This window comes from Hypomesus transpacificus, chromosome 3 (assembly GCF_021917145.1).
Source record: "Hypomesus transpacificus isolate Combined female chromosome 3, fHypTra1, whole genome shotgun sequence".
Classification (NCBI taxonomy): domain Eukaryota; kingdom Metazoa; phylum Chordata; class Actinopteri; order Osmeriformes; family Osmeridae; genus Hypomesus; species Hypomesus transpacificus.
In genome coordinates this window covers 11,167,921-11,185,581 of record NC_061062.1, presented here as the reverse complement: position 1 = coordinate 11,185,581, position 17,661 = coordinate 11,167,921, and the positions used below count along the sequence as shown (strand labels likewise).

General features: G+C 44.8%; 1 protein-coding gene across 1 annotated transcript in view; it reads right to left on the bottom strand.

The window, feature by feature from the left end:
- Positions 1-17,661, bottom strand: part of dlgap2a (discs, large (Drosophila) homolog-associated protein 2a) — a 36,534-nt gene that overhangs the window by 997 nt on the left and 17,876 nt on the right. Inside the window, exons 6-11 of the mRNA XM_047016276.1 lie at positions 11,712-11,771; positions 7,828-8,216; positions 4,393-4,478; positions 3,666-4,105; positions 3,365-3,456; positions 35-205 (exon numbers count right to left, since the gene is read on the bottom strand). Of these exons, the coding sequence (XP_046872232.1) occupies positions 35-205; positions 3,365-3,456; positions 3,666-4,105; positions 4,393-4,478; positions 7,828-8,216; positions 11,712-11,771 (1,238 nt within the window). The remainder of the gene's footprint in view (positions 1-34; positions 206-3,364; positions 3,457-3,665; positions 4,106-4,392; positions 4,479-7,827; positions 8,217-11,711; positions 11,772-17,661) is intronic.

The window sequence follows — 17,661 nt, the reverse complement described above, 5'->3', positions numbered from 1 at the left end:
TTGGGGCTGATGTCCGTGCGGCTCGGTCTCTTACACTAGCAGCACCTCCCACCTTCTTCTCTGGGCTCTCAACGAGCCTCCAGTTGTTACTCTTTATCTTTTGCAGCTGATCAAACTTCATGGTGACGTCATCGATGGAGAGCTGCAGCAGGTCCCAGAACCCTGCCAGGTCCTGAGAGGTGGGGCGGGGCATGGCACTGGGGTCCTTGAGAGGAAAAAAGGAGGAAACCAAGGTGGCCTGGTTAGTGCCTGAATAAGAACACTATCTACACAACAATATTTACATTCATGAAGTGACCACCCAAGTGCCATAGGATGTCTACTACTTTTGTGTGTCTTTAATTACAATACAACTTGTCTTATTCACAGTCAAGTTTTTAACATTACTTCATGTAATTCTGCCCAAATCCACTAGATGTCCTTCAATGAAGAAGGTGATTTAAACCTGACACAAAAACCCTGCAAGACTGGGATGTAAATCAGCCATCTTTCCACCACCATTTAACAAGATCTGAGCCACAAGCTTCAGGGACACTTCACAGAAACACTGACGTGAGCAATGACCAAATTTATAGTTGCTCATTTCCGAGTTCCACTGAAGTGTCCTCGAAGCCTGCGGTGATAGGGGGGTCCAGTCCTGCCTTACCCCCCTGAGGATCCAAGATAATGAAGAAGTCACACATCTCATTCAGCCCTGGTCTCATTTATCACATCTAGAGGAATGAACTCAGGCAGAGCACCAGTGTCCAAGCCGTGGCAATGAGACCCTCTGAAAGGCCACATGAGACTTTGGAGTTCAGACCTGCTCTGACACGACACTATCCACACGCTCTGTTTTGCTGCTTATGATGCACTTCAGAGTCAGGGTAATAACCCCTGAGTTTGCCTCTGTCACCCAGCTCACCAGCCACCTCCATTTATTCCTCCACCTTATGGTCTCCACATATTGGATGGCTCGCGGGCACAACAACATCACAGTAATACAGGGCAGTCCAGACAGGACTGGATGTGTAGGCCTGAATATAAAGTTGGAAAAGTGAAGGCTTGGGTCATTCAGAGTTGCAATGCCATAACACTGGGGTAGGGACAGCATAGGTATGTGTGTTATGTCAGTAAGGATGGCATGTGCGATGTAAGGGTCGCAGTTAATAGTTGGAACAGATGTTCACTAGATAAATATTTATATTGATATCTTTTTATGTAAAATTCCACATTTTCCAGAAATTGCTAGTAACCCAAAGCAGGCTCCTGCCAGTGTGACCGACAGCAGCTTGGCACATAGAGTACCTCACCCAAGTGTGTGGTAAAGGGTAATTACATAAACTGACCCGGGGCCATTTCACTTTCACCATCAAGATGCAAAGTCTGCCCACAGGCAACTCTTAAAATAGCTCCATACATCCAATAGCTCCACCATTTCACTGTGGATAAGTCTACATGATCAAACAGTACCCTTACTGTCATAGTATCACGGTGGATTTTGAATGTGTTCTTGGATCTTAAGCAGGGGTCCATCTAAGCATCTTAAGCCCTGTTGGTTCTGAGCAGCAGAGGAGCTTGCTGGGTCCTGATGGCTGACTCATCCAGCTAACAGGGCTGCCTGCAGAGGGGGAGTCAGGATGGGTTCTCACCCCATCACTCTACTAGCCGTGCATGCTGAACTCTGAGAGGAACCTCATTCATCGTCTGTGTTTGAAACCTGCCAAGGCTAATATACAGACCCAGAGGAGCCCCAGTCCAACACCGAATATATGTCAAACTATAAATATACTGAGTTCAAAGATGGGCACAGGCAAAAGTTGGATGCACAGTGCATGGCTGTATTAAGATAAGGTCCAAAACAACAAAAACATTAACAACAACATGTCATTATTGACTGTCCTGGGGGTATTCCAGAGAGCAGGTTATGCAACATACCAGCTGATTCACAATGTTGCAGCAACTTACAGGCAATGTTGCTACAACGCTGGGTGTCAGCTGGGGAGTTAACTTACCCGGGTATGTCACATATCCTGCTTTCTGGATACCCCCCTGTTGTGTCACAATGGTTTATTTGTTGGTTGTTGTGGTCGTTTTATAAGAAACTGTTTCCCCTGATTAGTGCACAACCTGTGGTTATCGGGTTCGACTGTGACCTTTCACCTTTCCTGCTTTCCGAAAATTTAGGAGGCTAAGCAAATGAAGGCCAGGACATCTTTAAAGATTCTTGTGTGTTTAAACCCTGTCTTGTGTCAGTGTGGTGGTAATCCCGAGGCTCCTCCGTGGATACTGCTGGCTACAGTCGTACGCTGTCTATAAAAGCTTGTCTAAGTCCGGCTTTGGAAACTTCATCCAGGGGAGAGAGAACTAAGACAGCTCAATAAAGCCGCAATTAAATGTATGCTTAAGCTACTTATTTGAAGACACTACTTCCTCAAAAAGACTCCCAAAAAATCTGGGTTGTGGAGATGTCTGTGTGGCTTTTTTCACAGCAACATTTAAAGATGCTGGATATAATGTAAACTTTCAGTACTGCCTTCTGCTTAGTGAGGACGCAGCAAAAGTTTGTATGAAAGGGCTGTTCAAGTTTAATCATCCCAAAGTGTTCCCCAGCCTTTCCGGAGGGTAAAAATAGCCACAGGAGCTGTCAAACCTCCAGGCAGAGCTAATCTAAAATATCGGATATTTGGCTGTGATCAATAAAGATGTAGAAGAATAGTGGAGGGGGAGGCGTGGTATCAGGCCGCAGTCCCAGACCTTCCCCATCGCTTCTGTGCAAAGCATGAGGCGCTGGGGGAATGCTGACGCTTCTTAATTTAAAACCAGAGGCCTGTTCTCGCATTCTGCTTCAGGAGCTGTGCAGGCGGCGTCAGATGTTCTCCATGGCTACCTACCCTGCTCAAGATGTTCTCATCTCAGAGAGAGAGAGAGAGAGAGAGAGAGAGAGAGAGAGAGAGAGAGAGAGAGAGAGAGAGAGAGAGAGAGAGAGAGCACTGAAATGGCTATTGATTTCTCATTTGGTATTTTTCAATTTTCTACAGTGTTTTTTCAATGTATTTATATTTTTGTTGCTATTGTTGCTGCTAAAGCGTTCTATCAACCTGTGTGTAGCAGATGTAGTGGGTGGAGGCAGTGCTGCTGAGCAGGCTCAGCTGTTTTCCATCCCCACACACACACCAGATGAATAGGGTCCTTTTATGAATCCATCTAGACACATTCACAAACACACTTGTGTGTATACAGAGACACACACAAATGTGGTCATGCAGACAGACACCCCCCCCCCCCCTCACACACACACACACACAAACACACACACGCATGCGTGCAGACACACACATGCCGTGATCAATAAAGGAAGAAAGCTCCCTGCAGGGCTACTCACCAGATTCTGCTGACACAGCCAGTAGAACTGCTGGAATTTCTGAGACATGAGGAGCTGAGCACTACCCACCGCACTCCGGATCTTACCCAGGACTGAAACACACACTTCATTACATTAGCATCAGATGCACCTCAAACGGCTCCCGAATAAGGTCCCATTCACTGTGCTTCATAACCAAAGCCTCTATAGTAGTGGAATTTGCCGAGTATACTGTTCAATGAAAATCTTTATGTTTGTGAGGACCAACTTTGGATGAATAAATATATTTATATTTGAAGTAAATTATGTTATATCCACTCACTCTCCTCAGACAGGTCATTCTCCTCGGCCTCTGCCTCCATCTCCTTACACCATCCCTCCATCCTCTTGGTCTCCGTGTGGAGCAGCTGCATGAACCAGCTCCCGTCTCTCCGCAGAGAGGGGGACGCACGCCCAGACTCTCCCCCCGATGAGGCCCCCTCCCTGGGGGACGGGGGCTCCAGAGTCCAGGTGGTTTCGCTGGTGGTCTCCCTGGGGCTGGGGGGCTCGGTGGGGGTCCGGTAGTCTTCCCGGTAGCTGAAAAGGCCCTGGGTGCGCACGGTGCGGACGACCCCGTACTGGGTGGGCGTGCTGGGCTCAGAGTGGCGCTGGAAGCCCCCGCCAAACTGCAGACCCTTGTCCTCCATGGTTGGGAAACCCTCCAGCTCGAGGTCCGCCTGCACGCCCGCCGTCACACTGTTGGAGCGCTTGAACCTGCCTTGCCTGGGTCCCACACAACATAGATAGGATAGCAACACACACCCACACATCCACACACACAAACAAATTAGAGATCAGTTTGTAACACACACACACACAACAAAGATCAGTTGGCACACACAGACATTATAGATAGATAGATGGTTAGCAACACACACGCAACAGAGATTGGTGAAAGAGTCGCACGGCGACGACTCGTTTGCTCATGAGCACCCCGCTCCACAAAAGCTGAGCCGACAGGGCTCAGGGGGAGAGCGAGACTTGAGCCAGAGGGAGGCGAAACACTTTACCGTTTTACGTCTTCCACTTGGATCCCAACAGAATGGTACTCCCGCGATCCTTTGCTTTCCGACTCAGAGTCAGTGGCGGCCTCCACCTAAAGCATAAACAACAACCAACACAGCAACAGTTCTCAGTATCAGCCCTTCTAGACGCATTTGGGGATCAAAGGCCGGAACCTCAACTGTGTGTGACGGTGATGTGATTGATGGAGCCCCCCCCCCCCACACAGATATCTACTACCTTTACCTCAACACATACTTCAGGAGCCCCAGTCAGCGGACCACTCCATACAAACAGAACGACTGAATAAGTAAGTGACAGCTTTGAGATCCATAACATATTACTGGACCTGCATTCATAAAGTGTGGACTCAAGCGGTCAGTTCCAATAAAACAACACACTTGTCATCCGTTAGGGAGTGAAGAGGTCTGCGCTAACTAAGGGCAGTCCCTGTGGCAGTCCCTGTGGCTGCATGTGGTGTCGTAACCCGGGATACAGAGAAGAGACGGGGTTGTTATTAGTTCTTATTATGTGATGTGGGAGGGATGATGGGTACTGATCCCTGGACGCCTCTGTGAGCTGTTGATCCTGATGGAATGGCGGCGGTGCTGGGGTCCTTTATGACCCTCAGCCTCTGTAACTCTGGGCTCCGGTGGGTTTTATGGAAATCCTCCCTCCTTCTCCTTCACTGTTCCTCCTTCTGTCGGACCCTTTTTTCCGCTATCTGGATTTTATGTTGTGTCTCTTTTTTTTTCTCTCTATGGTTCCATGTAAAGCTACAGGGGACAGCAGTGATAGGTGCTGTGTAGGGGTGTGTGATGACCAGCCTACAGTGGATGTCATTTCTAGATGCTGGGCCATGTTCCTCCCACCGCCAGGCTGTCGCCAGGCCATGAGTAATACCAAGTGAGAGCGCACCAGGCCTTTCATTCGACACTTTACTTTATGATTAGAAGGCTAATTTGAAAATCAATTCACCCGTATTTAATCTTCAGCTCCCAGAGATCACACTTCTCATCCCTGGTTCTGAGTTAATGGCCCTGACCCCAGAATAGTTTTCTAGCCTATGCAGGCAGAATTCTGACAAGGTTTGAACACCCTGCAGCAAACTAAAAGAACCTCCACTATAAGCCCTGAAAGCCCCCAAAATTCAAACTACAGTAATACACTCTTCAACCTTAAGTGGTTTTGCGTAGTCCCCCCCACAATTTCTTTTTGAAAATGTCAAGTTTGTTCTGTTGCAGAAAGCATTCTATGAACAGAGGGACATTAGCTCATTTCCTATTCTGTGCAGCCCTTGGAAACCCTTGTTTGTGGAGAGGAAATAGGCTCCGAATGATTGTTGAAGTGACCTTCACTATACTGACAAAGGCAAAGCAAAGTCCCTCTGATAAAAAGATAATGAGCATCTTGTCCTGATTAATGGGGAAAAAATATATATCCAGGAGAAGCAGCATGACATTTGACATTTCATTCATTTAGCTTTTATCATTTAACACTTTTATCCAAAGCAACATACAAATAGGGCAGAAAGTACAGCAGAAGATCAATGATCAGATTATCAATTATTTTGGTATTTGAAGTCAAGGAACGGTCTATCTTTACAAGAAACTATGCAAAGTAACATGGCTGCAAGTCTCGCATGCAAGTAACCATCACAGGTGCAATATTCATCGACAGTAAGCAACTCTGACCACCAAAATACTATTACGTAAAACTATGCACTTCTGATCTGTAATCTTATGCTGTCTTCATATTCTCTGTATATCCTATTTGTATGTTGCTTTGAAGAAAAGCATCGGTTGAATTTGGCCCCAAGGTCAAAGGTTAAAGTGACGACCGGTGTTGACCGTAACTGATGTAAAGGAAGAAGCATTAAACTAAAGATATAATAATGACGACTTCTTAAAACTTAAACTTAGCTCCAATACTGGGGGTAGCCTTGTTTGTGTGCCGCACATGTCAAACATTCCAGCATCGGTAGGCCAGCATGCTTCGGGACATGCTGTAAAAAATAGTGATTTTGTATTTCCTACACATCACTAGAGCCAATTTGAAAGCCAACAGAATGCAGACCCTCTTTCTTTTCCCTCTCTCGTTTTTCCCCTTCCGCCAGTGTCTCTCCTTCCCTCTCTTTCCTCTCTATTCTCATCTGTCTCACGACACACCTCCTAAACATCTCTCTCTCGTTCCTCTCTCACATTCTTACACCTTATTCCCTGACAATCTATCCATTATTCCCTTCCTGTGTCTGATTGCCAGCACGCTGAATAAGGAGGGCCGCACGCGTGCTGGTTTGGGTGATTATGTATTCAGGCCCGGGCGCGGCACGGGGAAGGGAAGCAGACTGAGGAGGCTCCAGCGCAAGGCTGAACTACTTAGAATCATCATTCATCACCCGGGATGGGCTTGCTCATCATCATGTTTGGGAGGAGAGAGAGAAACAGACAGACAGAGAGAGAGAGAGAGAGAGAGAGAGAGAGAGAGAGAGAGAGAGAGAGAGAGAGAGAGAGAGAGAGAGAGAGAGAGAGAGAGGGAGGAAAAATGTGAAGAGACCCACCACCTGGCTTAAAGGAAAGCGGGGTGAGGGAGGGATGGAGAGAAGGAAAGATGGTGTGAGTGAGTGAGCGAACGAGATGGAGGAAGAAGAGAAAGGGGGAGTGTGTGCATGTGTATGTAGTAGGAGACAGGGTTTAACTTGATATATCCAGAAATAACTAAGAAGCAGGTGGGTGGATTCCCCGTTCCACAAACAGGCAGACCATCACAAATTCTCATTTGATGCAATGCTGGTGTGTCTGTGGTGGGGTGTACTGCCACAGGAGGTGCCTGGTTATCTTAGTAATGCTATTGATATCTGTGTTGTATTCTTATGACTGCAATCAGACGGATCAATCAGTGCACAAAGTTGCTTGAGGGTTAAAACGTAAAGGAGGGAAACGAGAAGATAGAGGGGGAAGAGAAGGATACAATTAAAAATATAAATCAAAGTTATGAGAGGTCGAGAAAGTGGGAGAGAGAGAGAAAAAGAAAGGCATTTTAAAGAACGTAAGAAAGAACAAGACAAGACAGAAGAAAGAACAAAATAGAAGAAAGAAGGGAGGATGGCAAGCGGGGGAAGGAGACCATTCAGTAAAACCTGCTCTTGCATGAGTTGAATGTTAATTGATGGATTGCGGTAAGATGACTCATTGGTAGCTATTTTTAGCTTGTGAGGAGAGGCGGAGCACCCAGAGTCGGAGGGCTGTGTTTTTATGTGAGTGAATTTATGAATGAGCAGCGTGCTTCCTCTCTTGGTGTCTGTGCGTGTGGTCGTGTGAGCGAGAAAACACCATAAGTGTGTACGACTAATATGTATAGGTGTTTCTCATTGAATATGTATATATGCACTCACAAGTGGAGATGCTGTATGCCACCTATCACACACACATATGTGTACTAACCTGTATCCCTATAGATGACCTCGGGGTTTTCAGGTACTCCTCAGCCCTGGACACCAGTATGGCCTTATCACAGGTCATCACCGAACTGTGGCTGTCTGTTGATGGGTGTCTCTTCCCTGCCATCACCGCTGCCTCCATGGCTATGGACACGGCCTTAGCACTATCCAGGCTGTCTGTGGAGTTGTAGAGGGCCCGGCCGAGGCTCAGCCCCAGGCCCAGCCCCAGGCCGTCTGTGGTCCAGGGCCTTCCATGAGGGTGCCTGCCTTCGTGGTAGGCGTCCTGGGTGGACTCAGTACTGCTCTGGGCGGTGACGGAGATGAGGGGCTTGGAGGTGGTGCGGGGCGGCACAGGTGGAGGGGTCTTCTTGTAGTTGGAAGTGTAGGCAATGGCTGGAAGGAAAAAAAATCCCATAGTTGATATGATGTGTGGATGACATACACCTTTTCTCACTTTATTTGGGATTTATTTTAGATATCATTTTTTTTTGACGGTAATATTATCTTCAAAAGTAATAATAATATTAATAGTATTTTTTTTTTACAATTGAGAAAGAATCCTTAATAATGTGATAGTGAAACTGAATTTATTTTTATAAAAAACGATTAAAACTACAACAAGGCACTTCTGAGTTCAGGATGCCGGTCACCGATATTCAAGTTTTCTCATTCTGAGTGTTTGACAAGTAGGGATGATTATGAGGAGAATCCTGTTCTTTCAAGTGCAAATGAGATCATGGTCCTAATCCCCTGAGATGGACTGGAGCACTTCAATGTAAATAGCTTTTCTGGTTTGATGTGGCCTGCTTTTTCAAACACGTCTCTGGGAGAGTAGTCTCACTTTATATAACCCAATAATGTATTGTACTATCGACTGCAAAGTGAGGCATGGGCTTAGTCCATTCAAACTTTCTCAAAGTATAGGATAGTATATGGGAGTGCAGTCAATGTCAGCTCCCAGGAGTTTTCAATTATTGTACATAATCAATAAAACAAGTTTTCTGATTTCCATATATGACATGCCTCCTTCACCTCACTTAGATTCAGAGTGTTGCTTGGTGAAGATATCTAATTTTTGTCTTTGGTGAAGCAAACATTAAATTGACCGAAATACGGCTTTGAAATAAACATTGTGCTTCTAAATAGGGTAGAAGAACCCATTGAAGTGCATGATGGGAGGATACTGAATGTGTGATTCATCTGATGTGGTATCGTGTTCATCAATATCCCCGGCCATCCGGCCAGGGGTGAGCTCTGCTCCGGAAACTAATGACACTTTTTGTTGTCTCTTCACAAATGAAAGTTTCAAAGAGGGTATGGGGATGAGTCAGTGGATAAGGAGGGGGTGTGGGGGATGAAACAAAAACGTGAGAGAAGGGAGGAAGGAAGAATGAGGGAAGGAGAGATGAGGAGAGAGAGGGAGAAAGAAAGACATAGAGACAAATAGAGATAAAGAGAAGGAGATGACCCATTCAGGGGGCATGATTCAGCATAAGGATAAAAATAGAAAATGATTACCCAGGCAGTAACAGGGACTCATACATCTCGCCCCCATCTTGGCAGAGTTACCAAGCATTTTGTTTTCATCTCAAATGATTGGAGGTCACCAACTTACATCGCACGCCAGAGATAAGCCTATCAACAGTGCGTATGCACAAAACATTCAAAAAACTTTCAACTAAGGATTGATGAAGTAGGCAACAAGAGGCTGTGGAAAATGTAAGAACAAAGAATGATTTAAATACTGAAAATGTGACAAAACAATCTGATACCTCAGCAATTGCATGACAAATGACAATGTTTTTGTCGCAAATGTTTTGAATACTGTAACGGTCCAAGGTCTCTCAGTAGGGAGAATAAAAAAAAGAATTATGCCTTTAAGAGTTAATTAACTACATCAGCTGTGCTGGTCCATGATGGGTGCTTTTATTGTATTTGCAGTTGGATGGAAAGAAACCTGCCACCACATCTCCATGACAACAAGACGGACACCTTTTCATTGGCGTTTAAATAGCACCCTGCTGTGTTTCAGGTGTCATACTGTGTTGGCTGAATACGCCCAATCTGAAGTGACAGCAGTCTGTTTGACTTCATAGGGAGTTCAAACAACCACTTATTCTTGGTTTATTTGACCACCAGTAAGAACTTCAAATACAATTATTTTACCCCTCCACACACAAACACACACGCAAACATGCACAGTGTGCACACATGCACATCCTCAGACACGCAAAGGTGCATAAAAGAGCACACATAGACAAGCTTGCACACACACACACGTGCACACACACACACACACCACACTCACCCACCAAGCGTGATTAACTTGGGACACAATGAAAGTGATTTGGGCTCTCCATCTCTGTTAGTGGCTCTCTATCTATCAGGTCTGAATTGCATGCTAATGCTGCAGGGAGCAGGGGACTTGAGGGATGTGTCGTTAAGACTGCTCATTCCCCATTGGATTTATCACCGTAAACGAAAGCCCAGTTTTCTTTTTTTTAAAGATATTTAAATAATCAAGAGAGAGGATAAATAGAAAACTTCATTATCTGCACTGTCAATATTGTTGCGGACCAAAGCACAACAAATAATAGATAACGCACAACCATAATCATAACTCACATAATACTTGTAATACAGTTCTTCAATTGAAACACTTAAGCATTCTGCTATACATTAATTATTCATTGATTCACACTCAATCATTCTAATGCAAACATGTAACTTACACAAAAATATCACTTCATTCTCCTCAATGACGTTCATCTTCTCACAGCTCATTTGTGTATGGCAGACAATATACACCAGGGAACGGTCAACCCATCCAGTGGACTGTCAGTATTGTCAGTATATGTTTCACCTCACGTAAAAAGGCTAACTGCGGGTTACGTCAGCTGGAGAGACAGACACAGAGAGTCTTGGCTGAACAAGGGAGCCAAGTGCCAGACAGGCGGTGACCTCCTCCTTGTCATGGCAGTCCCCATGGCTGACAGCACAGCATCTGCCACCGCTGTGACTGATGTAAACAACCTACCCTGAACTCCGGCCCTCTAAAACAAAACTGCTTGACAAAGAGCCACTGCTGGCAGATGGATCACCAAAGGCCCAGGGAAAGCTAAAAATAGACACCTAGGACATCCAGAGGAAGGTGTGTGTGTGTGGGTGTGTGTGCAGGTGTGTGTGAGAAAGACAGGGGGAACAGCAGTCTTGGCCAGGCATTGAGGCTGTCTGGGAAGAGACGGGCCCTCATAAATGCGTCAAGAGAGCTGCCGTCCGTGGAGCGTCCGTCTCATCCATAGAGCCTATTTACGGCTCTAGCTTCTATTGCACGCTCTCTCTCTCTCTCTCTCTCTCTCTCTCTCTCTCTCTCTCTCTCTCTCTCTCTCTCTCTCTCTCTCTTTCTCTTTCTCTCAGTTGGGGGCTTTGGTGGGGGGTGGGTGGATGTTTAAAATTCAGTTGCCGCTTTTCAATCTACCTGCACTATAAGGGCTTTGCTTGATGAATCAATAAGAGCCATTGCAGAGCACAGGGTGGCTCAAGGAGAAAACATTGTGAAATGGCCGTACAATGAGGAACACATGCAGGAGTACTTGATGGCTAGGCTGGGATTTTCCACGATTATTAACGTTGAGGGTGTTTTGAGTGTGAGGTTCAATTATTGTGCTGTTCATCAATTAGTATTGAGACCATTTGTCAAAAAGGGCCAAAAATAAAATGATAAAACCACAGGTTTGAGTGAATGGGACCAATAGTGCAAACATTCAATCAGTAATATTTGTTTGTGTGAATGACAATAATCATGCTGGTAATATATGTATAATTGTGCTAGTCTGGGTCTCTAAGCCTGTTATGCTGGGTGTGTGTTGAGGCCCAGGTGAGGTTTACCTGGGGGCTGCAGGGGGGTCCCATCCATGCTGGAGGTTGAGGGGAGACGGAACTGGATCCCTGAAAAAAGTGATTGGGGTAGCATTCAAAATGGAGGGCACACTGTTTTCTGCCCATACATTGGCCCTACGCATTTAAGATCCTGACTAATAGCTTCATGGATTATAGATTATAGTTGGAGTATGTGATTCAGACTCTGTCAAGGGCGTAGTTTGTGGTGGGATGGGGGGAGGTAACCCCTCTAATATTCAAACGACAATGATGTTTGAATATTTTTAATGTTGTGTTATGTTATTTCAACCCCCCCCCCATGTTCAAACCAAATCTACGCACTTGAGTGGCAGACTGATCATCATCTTTAAAAACTGAAAAAAAATATGACATGGTGAGATATTTGAATGTTTTTTAGGTGGGGCCATCCACTAATTTCTAAAATACATTAGTTACGGTGTTATGTGATGACAGATACACTGATTACTAACTGATTGACAACCAAGCATGTCTAAACTATGATGAATGAAAAGAGAGGATTTAAAGTTAAATGATAGATGGCAGGCATAATCATGACTCGTTTGGTTGATACTGTAGCCCTTGGAAAAGAAATCCATGCTCTGTAAAGGTGCTACTGAAACTTGACATCATTAACACACTGAAGCATCTGACTATGCATGTAATGGTATTGACCTAAAATGGTAAAATGACATTCACAGTACAGGAAATATAGGGACAGTAGAATTGTAGAAATGATGTTCAGCACCATTTCTTTTGTTGAGAGAACATATTTTTGTCACTGCGATAGATAGTGCTTTGCTCATTTCTTGAAAGGGCTTTTTCTTATGAAAAGTGTAAAACTACAGGAGGCAAGGAAAAGGAAAGATTCTAGATTAAAGAACAAGATAAATACGCCAATGCAATCTAATTAACTTCCCCCCTGTGAAAACCTTGTCAGATCCAGCCAATTAGAGCAAACTTGTACAAAGGGCTCAGCACGAACATTAAGAAATAATACAGCAGTTTCTTAAAACAATATGATGAAAAAGAAATGGTGGAAACTGAGGTTTCAGACTCCCCCTTCCAGCATACTTTATTAGAGCTTGGAAATCAATTAACAATTTAATCCTGAAATGATGTAACTGAAGTAGCACATATTTCTCTGAGTCTCTTCCTGCACAAAGCTGGAAACAGATAAGTCTTTCTATCACAAGTTGCCAGAAAAATACTGATTCTGGCACTTTCATAACACCTAAAAGACAACAGGGCATCTTATTCATGCACTTCAACATAATCCTTTTCATACCTTGAATATGTCTATATTAAAACAAATTGTACAGTGAGTTCTCTTTTACATTGAATATACTGTACAGTATATGCCAGCATTTCACTTTACTTGATAACCAGTTGTCCACTGACATTCTCAGTCCTGATTTCCTGAGCACAAAGATGATACATTTCAGTAAAAACATAATTCCCAGAAGGTACCTCCATCACTGCAGATGGGTTGATTGACACGTCAACACAACATCATGTTTTGGCAATCTGGTATAAATTACATTTCCTTGACAATATTTATGTGTTGTGAGTATGTGTGCTAGCACAGACATGCACAATATTGTAAACTTTGATATAATTAATACTTATCCATACAGTTTCTGACTACAGTATTGTTTCTTGCCTCCATCTTTTGATTGTGCACACAATAATATTCCCCAGTGTTGTAGTTTCTTCAGGGAGGGGAATCCAACAGCCCATTTGTTTTACAAGAAGTCTTTGGGATTTGTAGTTATATGATAACTGCCAAGATTCACATCACCCCATTCACAGGTGACATTGAACAAAGGAACTTGAAAGGTTTAGGAGGAAAAACAGTACATCTTCACAGTTACAAGGACGATTGTCAATACCCAAAGTCTGGGGGCTATTTACCACACAGACCTCCACAGTATTTTGGGAGGGAATAGTAAAAGTCATGTGTCACCAGTTTGGTTGACTCACATTCATTTTGTTTGTGTGTGACAAACAGTTGATAGTCATCATTTTCAAATGCTAATAGGAATTCAGGCAAGTACACATTCAGCTCCATTGATTGTTTATTAAGTTCTTCCAGCATGGACTAGTATTGTTGCTGCTACTGATGCAGTCTGTTTAGTATTGAACCACATCCGTTATGAGCACATTTATTGCAGAGTCATGTATCTTAAATATTGATTTAATTGAAGTGCCCATCATACCAAAGAAAAAAATATCTACTAAGGTATACAGTCATGATGCACTTTAGTTTATATGTTTTTTTCATAATCTATCGCTACATTTAATCTCCCATTAAAAGCTTAGAGAGTCAGGGAGATGTATGTGATCTCTGCACTGTTGTACTCATATCTCCCACTCCATAGCTCCACACTGGCACTCCGCTTCATGACTGCTGGCTCTTGGGCCCTCCTTTGCCATCTGCCCCAAAGGAAGTCCTGATCACTTGGGGGCACTCCTGTGGCATTTGAGGGCATCTCCTCCCCTGGATCCTCATGGTCCTTAGAGGCATCAACATAGTTTGGATCCCCTGTGTCCTCTGGGTCCATGGGATCCAGATCCACATCTGGTCTGTTGGCCGTGGCGAGAAACGGAAGTTCTGTGTCTTGAGTGTTTGGGTCAAAGAAGAGCTGAGTGGCTGTTTCAACTAGAGCTGATTCTGAGGATGGTAAACTCTCCAGGTCAAATGATATTGGACTAGGCGGGGTTATTGTGATGACTGGTTCGTGTGCTGCAGTATATTCCGGGTATTCAATGATAGGGTGTTGCGCTACTGGATAATCAGGGTACTCCAATGTTGGGCTTTGTTCAACTGGATGTTCAGGAAACGCACAGTCTGGCACCTCAGGCAAATGGTCTAACTCATTAGTAGAGTCAAAACCAGCTGATTCTAATGATTCTAGTGGAGACACAGTGATTGCATCTAGGGATGGTGGGGACGGGCTCAGAGACATTGGGCCAGGTTGATCAGAGGCAACTGGGTCAAACAGCTCTGGGTCAGACAGATATTCGTTTGACAGATCCATAGGTTCTGGTTCTGGATCGAGAAAGACAGAATCAAGATCCTCCTGATCGAAGGAACTCAGAATGACCATGTCAAAGTGGACGAGGTCTGAGGAGTATATAGAGGCTGCATCCAGTGGTTCTGGAAGGGGTGGCCACTCTGGTTCCAGAGAATCTGGGGCAGTGGTGTCGGGGATCTCTGAGTAGGGAAATACTGAATCTGGTGGACATGTAATTGGGGACTGTGAGGATACTGGATCTGGAAGGGTGTCTATGTCTGTGTACTCTGACACTATCACAGCCGGAATTAAAGTACCTACATCCAGCATTCTGATGTCACTTGGGAAGGTCATGACTGGATCTTCAAATGACAGGTCAGGTGAACCCATGCTAGTATCATACAATGGTTCTATGTCAGGTTCTGTTTCGTTTGTACTGCCTGCAAAAGGTACATCTGGATTAGACGATTCAGCAACTAGATCTACATGGGCTGGGTCTGACAGGCACACAGTAGGTGGGTCTTGAGAGACTGGATCTTGGCCACACACAGTGACAGGGTCTTGTGATTCCGAATCTGATGGGTACATTTCATCTTCAGATTCTTGTGGTGGGGACACAGTAACAACAGGAACTGGAAATGGCAGGTGCATCTTACTTTGCTTCACAGGCTGCTCTGTGGAGTATGGTGCCGTCATAACACTTAAGAGAGGTCGCTCTATATCTACAAGTCTCTCATTACCTGAGTCAACAAACTCTGGATCAAGAGAGAACAAAGTGGTTGGGTCATCCATTTCTGAATCAAGAGGGCTACTAGTGTAAGGCTCCATGGACTGATAATCTGAGGGTACTAATGTAAATGCATCAGGAGATTCCTGTTCAGAGGTACTAAACATGCTCAGGTCACTTGTGTCTAATGGGTAAACTGTGGATGAGTCTATTGAAACTCGTTCTGGCTGACCCCTGACAACTGTGTCCATTGGTTCTGGTTGACCAATGACAACTGTTTCCACTGGCTCTGGTTTAACTCTGGCGAGTGTGTCCATTGGCTCTGAGCGCACCCTGACGACTGTGTCCACTGGTTTTTGCTGGACCCTCGTCACTGGTTCTATTGGATCCAGAGAGATTGGAATAGCACTTTCCACAAACATGGAATGTGGGCGTGTTAGAATACTTGGGTCCATCGAGAGTTGTTTCGGAAGGCGCCGAAGAGCTCGTCTGTTCCTCTCTTGGTCCTCTGTTTCCTCTGGACACATGACGGCTGCGTCGGCCGTGCTCTGTCGGACAAGGCCCTTGCTCCTCGCCTGGGTTCCCACAGACACTTTAGCCACATGGGCTTTTCGTCCAGTCTCCTTTGCCCCTCCGGGGTCCCTAGCTGCCCCAGGATCCCCCACTGCCCCAGCTCCCCCAACTGCTCCTGCCCCTCCAGCTGCTCCACTGGCCCCCTGGGGCGACCAGGTGTTGTAGTGCTGTGTGAAAGAGTTGAAGTTACTGTTGAAGGCCCTGAGCTCAGTGCAAAGATCTCTTCTGAGCTCTGCTAGCTCACGTCGCATGGCTGAGACCTCCTCCTTCCACTGCATACTAATGGCAGCTGCCAGGGTGGCTGACTCTTTAATGCTAGCTTGGATGGCTTTGGGAGAAGGCCGCTCTGCTGACTGAATGTTTGGTTTGGGCGTCCTGAAGAGGCTCGGAGATACAGGGGGTCCGGAGAGGGGCTTGGCTGTTGCACCGATACTGTCTTGGCGGTAAAGTCTGTCTCTTCTGATGGGACAGCCTAAATCATCATGAGCCAAGGGGACAGTGTCTGCCAACTCTTCACGTACACTGGCTCGGCCAGGCAATCTAGTGCCTTGCTGCATATAATTTCCCTCTGGAAGACAAATGTGAATATGTGCATGTAAGGCTGCAGGTGTGAGCAGCTGGAGGAAATGTGCTATTCTTAGCCACAAAGCACGAACACCAAGTCATGCACTTTCTTATGAGTCAAAATAAGAGGACGCAAGATGTGAATTTGGTTAAAATGACTACCAGTGTTTAACTACATTACTTACTTATCGTGTTCATAGACATTTTGGATAGCACATGCTTGTCACAAAGAACATTTGATTACTTTTCTGTTGGGAAATGTATTTTTGTTGACCCGCATTAAAATGAACATACTCCTATTTTGACTCATTTTGTAATTACGGTTTACACTGCCTTCTCAATTTAAAATCATGCATGCTTTAAATCTTTTCACTGCACAAAGTGGAAAAGCCCTATCTTACAAACACATCACAGAGGGGACGTTTTTACAGGCAAAGTAGGTGTAAGAGACAAACCTCATATTACTTGTAGAACGTCGTTTTTTTTTTACTTTTGAAAGATTTCAGCATGTTACACACATGTTCTTTGTGCAATGAAAAGAGGCAAAGATGAGCAAAGCTTCCAAACCTGTTAATCAGGAAGTACCGTATGAACCCTATTGAACATGAGAGGTCCAGTATAGCCCATCTATCTCAAGTGTGATAGCACCAAGTGCCCAAGTAACCCCGCCAAAACAGAGGGAATCGAGAAAGCAGTGTAAACAACTATAATAATAATAATAATATTAAAAAATATATATGTATATTAGCACAAATCTCCAGATGGCCACACCTTCTAACCATCCCTAGTAAGATAAACTCAGACAGATTGGTGGTTTTATGAATCTTCTGTAGGGAGACTAGGAATCCACTTGGCCTTGCTTCCAGAATACTTCCACTTGTTCTTCCTTCATGGTTCCCGTAATAATCTTCAGTTGGACCTGTCCATGGTGAATCCAGTAACCATTGTGAGAATGTTTCACATAAACAAAGACCAGTCGCGACTCACAGTGCACAACCCGGGAAACCAGCAATTTCCTATTGACTCACTGACCTAAGAGGACAGTATTTTAAATACACTG